This window comes from Vicia villosa, unplaced genomic scaffold (genome assembly GCF_029867415.1).
Source record: "Vicia villosa cultivar HV-30 ecotype Madison, WI unplaced genomic scaffold, Vvil1.0 ctg.000464F_1_1_1, whole genome shotgun sequence".
Taxonomy (NCBI): Eukaryota; Viridiplantae; Streptophyta; class Magnoliopsida; order Fabales; family Fabaceae; genus Vicia; species Vicia villosa.
In genome coordinates this window covers 256,617-269,922 of record NW_026705222.1, presented here as the reverse complement: position 1 = coordinate 269,922, position 13,306 = coordinate 256,617, and the positions used below count along the sequence as shown (strand labels likewise).

Sequence of the window (13,306 nt, the reverse complement as noted above, 5' to 3'; positions counted from 1 at the left end):
TGTTCGAAAGTCTTGTTTTATTTTATTGGTGGTTTGATAGTGTGTTTTGTTAATGTGGTGATTGTAAGTGTAAGTGAATGAAAAAAGCTTTTTCTTTAGAGGGAGTATATCTAGAAGTGAATGATTACTAGAAGTGGTTTATAAACCATAATCAAGATAATCATGTAACCATGTTATACCAAATCCAACTTAAAAAGTTGATATCTTCTCCAACAATCATGAAAATCTGATTTTCTCTAAACATCTAAAAGCAAAATTCATTAGCAAAAATGCCATGCATTGATTACAACATACAAAACTATTAAAACACTCTAATTCTCTACATCCACGTATTACTATTTCTCTATAAAATTTATGTAAGTTTTACTAACTTCACTCACATAAAGTTTATAATCATTGATAAAAGTGTGTTAAGAGAATGTGAAAATATCATTGCATAAGATATAATCTATAATAAAACATACACCATTCTATTTTTCTTTTCTTTTTCTTTTCCTCTTAGGACTTTCAATTAAGGTGATGAGAGTTGCACAACACAACAATGGCTACAAAGCTCTTTCTCACCTTCCATCTCCATTGGTTCAAAGCTTCTCCAAGCATCTGCACTAGTTGAAGTATCAAATACATGAACAACCGACATTGTTCTTGCCAATTCTCCATCACCAACCCTATAACCCGCCAAGAAAAACAATCTATTCCCGATCGGCGCCATAGTCAAGTATAATCTTTGATTAAAAGGCCAATTCTCGTAGTTATATTCCAACGTCGAAAGACTTCTCTTACGCGATCCCTCGACTTCATTCCAAAGTTTTCCATCGTAAACCTCAACGTGTCCTTTCCAAGCATTCAAACAATCGCCCGAGCTAAAAAGTGACTCGTTCACCGCCACAATTTGATTAGGTGGTACATCGAGTTGCCACATGCCCGCGATAAGGTCCCATTTATTTTCTTGTATATCATAAACTTCAGCAGAACTCCGTTCAACAATGCTAGTCATAGTTAAATCAGAGTCTTCGTTTTCAGCAAAACCTCCAACAATATAAACTTTACTTTTCCACGTCACGCCTATACATTTATACCTCAAAATATGCAAATTAGGTAAACGGGTCCACGTGTTAAATTCAGGATCATACAACTCAGACGACGAGATCCCTCTCGCACTTGCCAACATGGACTTTCCTCCCGCCACAAAGATCTTATTGTCACAAACCGTGCAAGCAAAATCATATCTAGCAACACCTAGTGGTGCACAATTGAACCATTGATTAGTTCTTATATTGTAACGAAGTACATTTGGTACAACTCTTATACCTTCATCAAGAAACTCAGCTGAATCGTCATTAACATGAACTTTTTCTTTGTAACAAATTTGTCCACCGATTATATAAACAAAATCACCCAATGAAACCAAAGAAAAGCCTTTTAATACTTGGTCATCACCTAGGCCAGGAATTGTACCAACATAACTCCATGTATTGGATGAAGGATAATAAAGGTGAATTGAATTACAAAGTGTCACATTTGGTGTTGGTTCTCTAGGACAGAAAATTGTAACCATGACATAATTTGAAAGAAGATTTTCTTGAGAAGGTGATGGTGGTGGTGATGGAAGGGACCCCATTGGAGAATTTGGGAGATTATGATGCAAAGTTAGTTAGTGATGCTATATTTTTTGTGTGAGTGGGAAATGTAACAATATAAAGAGGGGGTGGAGATATAGAAAATGGGGGCGGAGAAAACAAAATGAAGTTTGTTTGTGAGTATCTACTAGGAAGAAATAATGGAGGTGAAATCAAAGGTTTTTCTTGTGATTGATACTATAAAGTTTTATATAACATTTTATTTTATAAGGATATCATATAATATTAACATTTAGTGGTAGTTACTAAAAAATATATAGTAGCATCTAGTGATTGTGTCCATTTTTTATGTTGTTTTTATGTTAGCATTTGGGATAAAATATAACTAATGTTTTCCGGATATTCCAATGTTTGAGAAGGTAGAAAACAAAAAATTGAGTATAATTTTGTTAGATTAATCTTTATTTGTGGCGTTGATTGTTATGTTAGCATTTGGAATTTTGAATGAGAGGTGATATAATTGAGTAGAATTAAGTGAATGAATATTGGTTTTAATTTTTATTTTAAAATATTGATTTTAGAGGTATATAATTGAATATGATTTTGACATGTTTAGATTTTTTTTTCTTTTTTACATGTTTTGGTTCGGTTTAGAAACAACATATTCACTTTGATTGGACAATGAGACTATGATAAATCTAGTTTAACGGTTTTGTAATTTAATTACATGCTATTGCATTTATTTATTTAGAAACTAAATTTGAAAATGTTCTTATGGGCTTAAGTTTATGAGATGTTTATAGAAATTCTTTTCTCACTACATTAAATTCTAAGAAATTTTATAAAATGATAAAAATGTCCTCTAGATTCAAAGTTCAGTAGTATAATTTTCAGTCTCTAAATTCAAGAATTTAAAATCCCTCTATCATTAACAAGGTAGTATTTATTTCTTTCACTTCGATAATTGAGTTTTTCAAACACCTAAATCCTAACTTTAAATATTTCATTTCGACTCATTTTATATCAATTTTTTTTTTTGAATCATCCATTATTTTTCTATTTCGAAATATTTAATACACATTTGCTTGATTTTATATGATTTATGCATTATGTTCTTTTCTTTCTAGGTTGTTGATATTATCCGAATTCTTGAATCTATACAAGTTTTATGCTTGTTTTTGGATTATAGAAACCAAAAATGCCCCAAACAATACCTTCAAATTATGTTACTTTCTACTCTAGTTTGACTTATTAGATTTTTGATATTGTTAGTATTGGATAGAAAGCATTAGAGGAAATAAAGACTCTGTTATTACTTCTTCTAGGTAAGATATATGTTGATATAATTGGTAAACCACAATTTTGCTTTGAGGTTCAAGAGACTAAAGGGGTGGCACAATGAGCCAGGTGTGTTGACATATCCGTTTTATCCTTTTTTTTTTTTTTATAGAATGAGTCAAAGTTTTAGGCATACACGTTATAATATATAATATGTCCGCTCCGCTCCGCCTCATTTTTTTTTTGCAAGATTTTGCGGGCATGAGCATTAACATGAAAATTTGCACTTTAAAATTTAAAAGGTGCAATGCCCGCGGGTAAGCCCCGTTCCACATTTATTTTTTTGCAAGACACACAAGGTTTTAAGCTCGCAATCTCAACAAAGCATGCTCCGCCCAGCCTCGTTTTTATATGGACTTTGCGGAGCAGGCCTAAACGAGGCGGGCATGCCCCCGTTTATCACCCCTAATTAGAGGTACATGGTGTGCATGTTCGTGAAGAGCATTAGGTCGAGCCAAAGGTATATTTATGAGGTCTGTAAGACACGTTTTGAAATTGCATTGTAGTCGCTATCGTTTTATTTTAATAAAAATTCATTGTACCAAAATACATGTATGTTAAATTTCAAAAATAGTGGACGACGTTTGGTGAAAAACATTTAATTGTTGGCTAAGAATATGGGATGAGACAACTTAAAAGAGTTCATTCTTTTTACAATATCCGACACAATGAATTCTAACTTGGCTACAACTTTCTACAACAAAGAAATTTATTTCTGTTTATGTAGATGTTTTGATTGGCTGCATTTTGTGGTAAAACATTCATGTGTATTCTGTTGTCTTGACTAAGGTCATGACATGTGGTGTGTAGTGTTAAAGGTTATGCAGGTTCTGGTTGTGTAAGCTAATACATGCTGTGAGTTGGATGTCATGCTCGACGTCATGACATCAGTGTTTGACAGCAGTAGCTGCTACATTTTCTATTCTATTTCTATTATGTTTCCTTATTTATCTCAGTCTTTATTTTGGGAAACTAAAGATTGTGCTGATTGTACATCAGTAATAGAACAAATCATGGGCTGTCTTTTTGGCACCCTGATATGTGAGAAGCAGAGAATTGAAGTGAAGAATACTGTTTGCTGTGATTTCTGCAGAACAGGTACAACATCAAGATGTTACAAGGAATGTCATGACTTCAACCATGACATCGCGCCTGCAGAACTGAGGAAGGAAGATTCAGTTTGGTTTTAAAAGATACAGAATATTCTATGTGAATATTATGTAATCCTATGTGGCGCAGATTTAAAGGTCAAGAAATCAAGTCAGAATATTGTGTAATCAAATCTGAAGATTGAAGATTCAGCAGTTACTAATTTAGGAGATAAATTAGGTAACTTATGATTAAAAGGCCTTGTTTGTAGCAGAAGAAATCTGCTGATTTGTAACAGCAAGGAGTGCTGCGATTTTAAGCCCAAGTCCAACTAGGATCAGGTTATATATAGGAATCTTTGTAGCCTTGTAAACCTAACGATCATAATGTAGTCATTAGGGTTTGTTGTGTAAGTGAACCACCCAGGTTGTGGGATGGTCACTGATTTGTGCCTCGAAGCCTGTAGGTAAGAGGTTTATTATATTCACTCAGAAGCTGTGAAGCAATGAGTGAAGATTGTGTTCTTGGAACTACTCCATTATGTATATTTAAATTGTTGGTGATTAAGCCGTCGATGCAGTGGTTGAGTTGTTGACTGCTAGACATCATTGCTATGATTGGGAGTGGAATGGAGATATTCCATATCTAGGGAGAACCTAGGTAGAGGGGTCATTGGGTAGTGATTAAGTGAGGAGTTGTAAACTGGGAGTTTAGCTCTGAATTGATACTGCTAATAGTGGACTTCATCCCTGGCTTGGTATGCCCCCAGAGTAGGTTGATTGAACCGAACTGGGTGAACAATTCTGTTGTGTTGTTTATGTTTCTGCATTGTTTATTTGTAAGTTCAGTTTGGATGTCATAACATCGTGCATGACATCAGTGTGTGATTTAATGACTGTGCTAACACAGAATCTCTGCTAAGCAGATTTGTTAATGTTAACTGAACTAATATGGGATCCCAACACTTCCAGACTTCTGAATGTTAGATGTAATAAATAATTGAGGGATCTGTATGTACTGCCTCAGCCAAGCTGATGACAGACCAGATGTCACAACATCGTATATGACATCTGAGGGTCTGTCTTACCAGAATTTCAATTGGTATCAGAGCAGGCATCCTGTCTGTTTCTGGATGAGATCCATGGGGGATACTTTCTGGTTGTTGGAGGTAGTTGATTGTTTGAACATTCATGTTCATATTGAATGGTCCCTAGAAGTGGAGGATGGACCTATGTGTGGAAGACTGGACCAAACTGACCATAACAGGTGTATTCTCTTGGCAAGGGAAGATGGTGTTACTGATATCCAAATGATTCATGCGGGAGTGAAGAATTTGGGGTGTTTTATTCAGCATATAGCAGGGTACAGAGAAGAAGATTGTCAAAACCTTCATGCGGGAGTGAAGTTAATGATAAGGTATTCTGTGTGCTTATCTGTTTCTTTCTGGTCAGAATATTGGTTAGGTCTTGTTGTGTTGCTTGAAGAAGAAGCAAGCATATCGTTGGATTGTTCAGCTGCAATTCTTGGATGTCATGCTTACAACTGGTTCTGGGAGTAAGCATTGTGTAATCTCTGTTGATATATGGCTATTTTCTGCTGCATAGCATCTGATGCATAAGCCTATCTTTGAAAGAAGATCTCTAGGGTTATATGGTTTTCAACAGAATTTGTAGCAGATTGTTCTCAACTTTAGTACAAGTGTCAAAGATACTTGAAATCTTTTCTCAAGTCCACTCATTAAGGCATGGTTATTGAGGTTGAAGAGGTTCAAATGATCAGTGTTCCTCATATTCATCTGCAAAGTTGTTTGATGATCTTCAAGATTGTCAAGAATTGTGTGTTCCAAGAAGAAGGAACTGATGGCATACTGGTATGCAGCTACCAGTTGAAGAACAGATGTTCTGGTGCTAAACTTATGTAGTGTGAGTACATTTGTTTGGAACCTACTCCTGATCTGGAAGAGGAGACATCTGCTTTTTGTGTTGATTGGTCAGAATACGATCAACTGAACCTTCCATCCCAAATATCAGTTTAGTTCAGGCATAAGCTTATGGGAGTTGGAAGTAGAGCTCAGTGCAAGTGAAAGGATTCATTCAGGTTTTCTTTTCAAGACCTCTATGAAAATTCAAGATGAGCTTATATCTGGTATGTTCTTTTGATCAAAGGAACCAGATGTGTGAATTGTTTTCTTAATCATAGAACAGTTAGTGGTGAAAACTGAATACTGTGTATCGTGCATAGTGAAATATGGTTTTGAATATTGTGTGATGATTCAAGGGAGTCATATTACTGTGTGGAATCTGAGGTATTTTCAGGAGTTATGTCATAAGTGAATCTGTTCCAGAAACCTTGTTGAGGGAATCTCCTCATGGGGTACAGATTGTGGCATCCATTATCTCAAAGTCAGAAGAGAAGTCTGAAGAAAAGCTTATTGAGATATGGCATATATTATCCCTTAATCATGACTGATGTGTAGCTGAGCTGATGGTGTTGGTCGTGCTTTATTTGTCTTTCCCCATGTGTCATACAGGAGATGTTGAATGAGAAATCCAAAGAGTCTAAATGAATGATGTCATAACAGATGTTGTAACATCATTGTCAATGCTTTCATGTATGAAGAAGAGATCATTTAGAAGGACCTGGTGTGAGCAGCAAATTCTATCTGAGTGACTAATAGGTGCTTTGACGGGAGACTTAGTACTTATTGGATGTACAGCCTGAATACAGATTCATATACTCTGTCGGGAGCTAAGTATGTGTATGAAGTGTCCATGGTCCGATTTGAACTATGCATCAATTATAGTTCTGTGTTATCTTCAATTAAGCATTAAGAAAGGCAATGGTTGGCTGGTGAGTTGATTCAAGAAGAAGAAACATATAGGAGATGGTGAGTGTCTTGATGGGAGCTGGATATTTACATCAACTATGTGGAAGAAGAAGAAGATGTATGTGATGCTTTGTTTTGTATGTTACATCACAACATTTGAAGACACCAGTAAAGATTAGGTTCAGACCTATCTGTTGAAGACATGTTCAAGAGCTATTTAGAAGTTTCTTCTACTTCAAGGTACATGAAGTGGCAGCCTGGATCTTGTGTAGCAAGCAAACTAAGGATTCCAATTTGGAAAGTGTGGCAATTCCAAATGAAGAATGCTTCAGGTTAAGGACTATTATTCAAAACATCCTTATGTTGTAATTCTCAGGGGGAGTATGAAGTATGACAAGACATCAATCAGTGTAGGTGATGGTAACATGTTATGGCAATTCGTGTTTACTTTCATGATGAAGACTTCAGTAGTGAGTATGACTATGAAAACAGAAGTTTGGTGAGATGATCAACATAGTTGTGGATAAAAAGGATTCTTCTAATTCTAGTTGGAGAGTATGTTAATCTTTATGAGAAACATCATATCAAGGAGGATTTCAAATTATCTTGGCAGACCATGATCAGAGTGCAACTTGGTAGGGTTATGATCAACAAGTGGAAGAAGTGGCAGTTCTTTATGTTGAGTCTGTGGCAACCTTTCTATGGAAGCATCAAGTGTCAAAGGGTTATTTGTTGATTATTTCAGGTGGAGATAAGGTGGTAGACTTGAATCTGTTGAAGAAAGAGAAGTGGAGTTAGTTGAATGTACTGAACTGTTCAACTGTATCTTAATGTTATACAAGATGTTATAACATCTAAATTCTGATGTGAGTATCTTTTGTAAAGGAGTTACTTTGTAATAGTGAAGTGTGTCAGCTAGTTAGTTGGGCAGAGGGTGCGCTCTTGAAGATATGAAGATGCGTCTTATATTTTCCATTCATCATTACAAGTTTTCCTGTATGAAGCACAAATTATCTCTGATAGGGGGAGTGTCTTCTTAGTTCAAGATATAATTCTAGAAAACTATCTTGGTCTGTTATACTCTATCATCATAATGAAGGTGGTCCAAGTCAGCAGGAGCTTTTTCAACTTAGTTAGAGGAAGTTTCTTATGAAAAGGTTTATTTAACAAGATGTATCATTACAGTCAGCTTTTCTGGGAATGGTTGAATCTAATCATGTGCGTCTGGTATCCACAAATCTTGAACTCGTCTAGTGGATGCATGTCAACAAGTGTTGGAAGGCTCTTCACAGTTGCAATTTACTGTCTCAAGGTGGTCATGTCATGAAGAGTAACTTTTAAGGGGGAGATGTTCGTTGCTTTGGCAACATTTATGGCCAAACAGGGGGAGAAGAGAGTGTCACCCCAGATCATATTGAACAAGATGGTTCTGTTCATGTTATGTGATAGTGTAGCTTGTGGAACTTGTTCAGCAAGACTGATGTTTTTGATGTGCTTTACATAACTGGTAGTTTGCTAGTTGTTTTTCTTCTATGTTTCTCTAATGTGGTGACAGAATGTTTTAGCCAAAAATTTGCCAAAGGGGGAGATTGTAGATGTTTTGATTGGCTGCATTTTGTGGTAAAACATTCATGTGTATTCTGTTGTCTTGACTAAGGTCATGACATGTGGTGTGTAGTGTTAAAGGTTATGCAGGTTCTGGTTGTGTAAGCTAATACATGCTGTGAGTTGGATGTCATGCTCGACGTCATGACATCAGTGTTTGACAGCAGTAGCTGCTACATTTTCTATTCTATTTCTATTATGTTTCCTTATTTATCTCAGTCTTTATTTTGGGAAACTAAAGATTGTGCTGATTGTACATCAGTAATAGAACAAATCATGGGCTGTCTTTTTGGCACCCTGATATGTGAGAAGCAGAGAATTGAAGTGAAGAATACTGTTTGCTGTGATTTCTGCAGAACAGGTACAACATCAAGATGTTACAAGGAATGTCATGACTTCAACCATGACATCGCGCCTGCAGAACTGAGGAAGGAAGATTCAGTTTGGTTTTAAAAGATACAGAATATTCTATGTGAATATTATGTAATCCTATGTGGCGCAGATTTAAAGGTCAAGAAATCAAGTCAGAATATTGTGTAATCAAATCTGAAGATTGAAGATTCAGCAGTTACTAATTTAGGAGATAAATTAGGTAACTTATGATTAAAAGGCCTTGTTTGTAGCAGAAGAAATCTGCTGATTTGTAACAGCAAGGAGTGCTGCGATTTTAAGCCCAAGTCCAACTAGGATCAGGTTATATATAGGAATCTTTGTAGCCTTGTAAACCTAACGATCATAATGTAGTCATTAGGGTTTGTTGTGTAAGTGAACCACCCAGGTTGTGGGATGGTCACTGATTTGTGCCTCGAAGCCTGTAGGTAAGAGGTTTATTATATTCACTCAGAAGCTGTGAAGCAATGAGTGAAGATTGTGTTCTTGGAACTACTCCATTATGTATATTTAAATTGTTGGTGATTAAGCCGTCGATGCAGTGGTTGAGTTGTTGACTGCTAGACATCATTGCTATGATTGGGAGTGGAATGGAGATATTCCATATCTAGGGAGAACCTAGGTAGAGGGGTCATTGGGTAGTGATTAAGTGAGGAGTTGTAAACTGGGAGTTTAGCTCTGAATTGATACTGCTAATAGTGGACTTCATCCCTGGCTTGGTATGCCCCCAGAGTAGGTTGATTGAACCGAACTGGGTGAACAATTCTGTTGTGTTGTTTATGTTTCTGCATTGTTTATTTGTAAGTTCAGTTTGGATGTCATAACATCGTGCATGACATCAGTGTGTGATTTAATGACTGTGCTAACACAGAATCTCTGCTAAGCAGATTTGTTAATGTTAACTGAACTAATATGGGATCCCAACACTTCCAGACTTCTGAATGTTAGATGTAATAAATAATTGAGGGATCTGTATGTACTGCCTCAGCCAAGCTGATGACAGACCAGATGTCACAACATCGTATATGACATCTGAGGGTCTGTCTTACCAGAATTTCAGTTTATTTAAGATCATTATTAGGATTGTCTTAAACTTTTGAGTGACCCTGTGTAAGAAGTTGAAGTTGTCTTCAATTGTATCTTGAAATTTTATCAAGGGGCCTTATTTAACTGTAAATTAACCATGAAATATGTGCATGGAGACTCTTTTTCTATAGTTTAATCATTAAAAAATGTGAGGTCTCGTGCTATAGGTCGTCTTGTACACCCTTAAAGACGACTCTGATCATTATCCATGTTACTCTGTCTGATTTGCAACTTCAAAACAATGACAATTAAAGAAACTGCATTCTCAATCTTTGATATTTAGTTTTTAATTATTCACAACTTATTATTAATATTTGGCACAAAACTTGTTGGATTTTATTTTGTCTAGTAAAGTGTTATTTTAAAATCTAGAGGTTTAAAAAAAAAATAGATTCTAGAATAAAGAGGAGATTTTGTGAGGTTTGAAGGCAGGGCCGGCCCAAAGATAAGGCGGACTAGGCCCTCGTCTTAGGCCTCAAATATATATATTTTTAAATTTAGTGTAGGCCTCAAAAATTAAAAGTCGGTATTTTTGTCTGAAAACGAAAAATTATATATATATATATATATATATATATATATATATATATATATATATATATATATATATATATATATATATATATATATATATATATATATATATATATATATATATATATATATATATATATATATATATATATATATATATATATATACATACACGCTTAGCTTAATTGGTAAGAAAATGATATTCCAATTAAAACTTAAATTATAATGGTTGAAAAAAAAAACGTTGTTTTAATAGTCGCCGAAGAGAAAAAAACAATGTTTTATACGGTTTAATTTTGTTAATTATGATTAGCTTTTAGCCCTAGACCCTGCTTTTTTTAATCTAAAGTTTCCATGTGTATAAAAAGGTACACTGAACACTTGAATCAAAAGAAGCAAAACGAAAAGGGTACTGAAATAATAGCCTCTTGCTTCAACCAAAAGAAGAAAAAAAGAGGTGCGGATAGCAAGTTATAAAAAGAAAATGATCTTGTAGACAAGAAAACAAACACAAAGAAACAAAAGAGAGAAATCCGATTAAACATAACCTGAGAAAGCATCTGAAAAGATAAGCACAACATATAAGAAACATATCCATATGATATACTAGAGTTTTTTTTTAATCCATCTTCTTTTGTAAATGATTCATATTTAAAATTTCAACATTGATAAATACTTTTTTTTTTTAGATATTAATGGTTAATTTTATAACTTAATAAATATTAATTTGATAAAAGATAAATATTTATTTCATTTTTTAATCGGTCCAAGCATCAGGCTATTAAAGCTCTCGATCTAAATTCGTCATTAAAAATTAATTTTATTAAATTTTATAAGCAAATAGACCGTATATGTATTTATATATATATATATATATATATATATATATATATATATATATATATATATATATATATATATATATATATATATATATATATATATAAAAAATTGTATTTATTAAAAATTATTTTAAATTAAATTAATATTATAAATTATTGCTTTTGTGGCTTATTGAATGACATTAGGGTGGTAAAAAGTTCTCATTTTATTTATCTCACAAAGAAATTGAAAAGAAATTGAGTGGAGTGGAATAATCGAGTGTCTAAAATTTGAGTGAAAAAAGAACGTAGACTTTGCATTTTTAAAAATTATAATATATGCATCTTCAGAAAAATAAAAATAAAAAAGAAAAAGATTTTTAAAAAACATAGATCCACCGAAACACATTCACTATTAGACATTGACATTTTAATGTCTATTAAAAAATATAATTTAAAATTTTAATATGTCTCAAAAAATATACACGAAATGAATATGACCGACAAGTCAAATCCATTTTATCATAACTAAATATATTAATCATATTATCATTTTATCTATAAAAATGATATAGGTTGTGAATTCTTATTTCTAAAATAATATATATTTTTTAAAATACCATCGACCATATTTAATTTTCTATTATTAAGTAGTACTAATGCACACTATGTTGCATTAATATGAAACATGATAATGTGAGGTGATCTATAAAACTTTTTTCTCATTAAGCAAACCCTAATTAGACTATAAGCATAGGTGAGTAATTGTGTTTAATTATAAAAAAAATAGTCTTTTATTCAATAACATGGCATGCTTTTGCAATCTCTCTCTATCTTATTTCTCCTTTGGAAGATTTGATGAATCATATTTAAGAATTTTTTATAATAGTACTCCACTAACAGCATCAATAAATAAATAAATAAATAAACAAACAATAACATTTGCATGTGATTAGTACTAGTATATACTAAACACATTAATATAGCAAGCAACTTTATGAATGAATAAAGGATGCTACACATTATGCTATTACTATAGCACTACTATTCAACACATGTTGCCCATAATATATATCTTCTCATCTTCACATGTCTCTTACAGTTATGCATTTATAATAACTGTGTATAGTATTATTGTTTTTAACTTTAGGGTAAATAATTATTTTGATGGACAATAAGCTCGACATTATCAATATAGTCAATTAATATATATGAGTCAGATTTTGAATTTATGACTGTTTGTTTTTAAAAAACTTAGATCTTGTACCACTTTACAAGTCTACTGTTGGTATTTTGTTAGTTATGTTAAAAATTATTAAATATATTTTTTTAATTGCTTTTAACATATTTAATTGCTTTGGAGTAAATTTGATTTTGCATCTAAAAGTTTATTGTTAAGCTAACTTCTGTAGAAATGTATTTAATTCGAGGGAGAGTTTTTGCAGTTTACTCGGAGTGGTGTTAAATTTTTTGAAGAAGAGTTTTATTGTTTATTATGATTTTTCCGACTCGAGAGATTAATGTTTCAAGTTATGTGCGGACTATATCTAATTTCTATTTAAAAATGTATTCAAATATAAATCACTTTAATCCAACTCGTTTTTAATTAAAATAACATATAAAGTATCTGAAAAGATAACAATTCAACGTCCAAATTAATATTTGAGAAAGGGGGAACCATACAAAATTACAAACATATATGAAAGTAATACTTGAGTGTGAGTCAGAGTCACGTTTATACATGAGATAATTAGAACTGTTCTCAATTAGCCCCACATGAATTACGAGTGGTCATTAAATACATGTCAACAGAGAAAGAGGAGAGTCATACACATATGTGATGTCTCATAGCAAAGGTACACTTGTACATCATCTAGTGAGAGTTTCGATTGGATTAGATCTCTCGATTGAGTCAATTTTATCAGAGCTTTAACTTGTTCATAACACTTTTAGCTTAAAGTTATAATATGAAACTTTTGTTCTGTCAAAGCTATTTTTTTTTTGTTTGATTAGTTTAATCGCTGAAATTTACCTTT

At 33.1% G+C, this 13,306-nt stretch overlaps 1 protein-coding gene across 1 annotated transcript; it reads right to left on the bottom strand.

The window, feature by feature from the left end:
• Window positions 1–511: 511 nt before the first annotated feature.
• On the bottom strand, window positions 512–1,621 carry LOC131628555 (uncharacterized). The gene has a single exon (XM_058899384.1). The coding sequence runs from the start codon at window positions 1,619–1,621 to the stop codon at window positions 512–514; it is 1,110 nt and encodes a 369-aa protein (XP_058755367.1).
• Window positions 1,622–13,306: the final 11,685 nt, after the last annotated feature.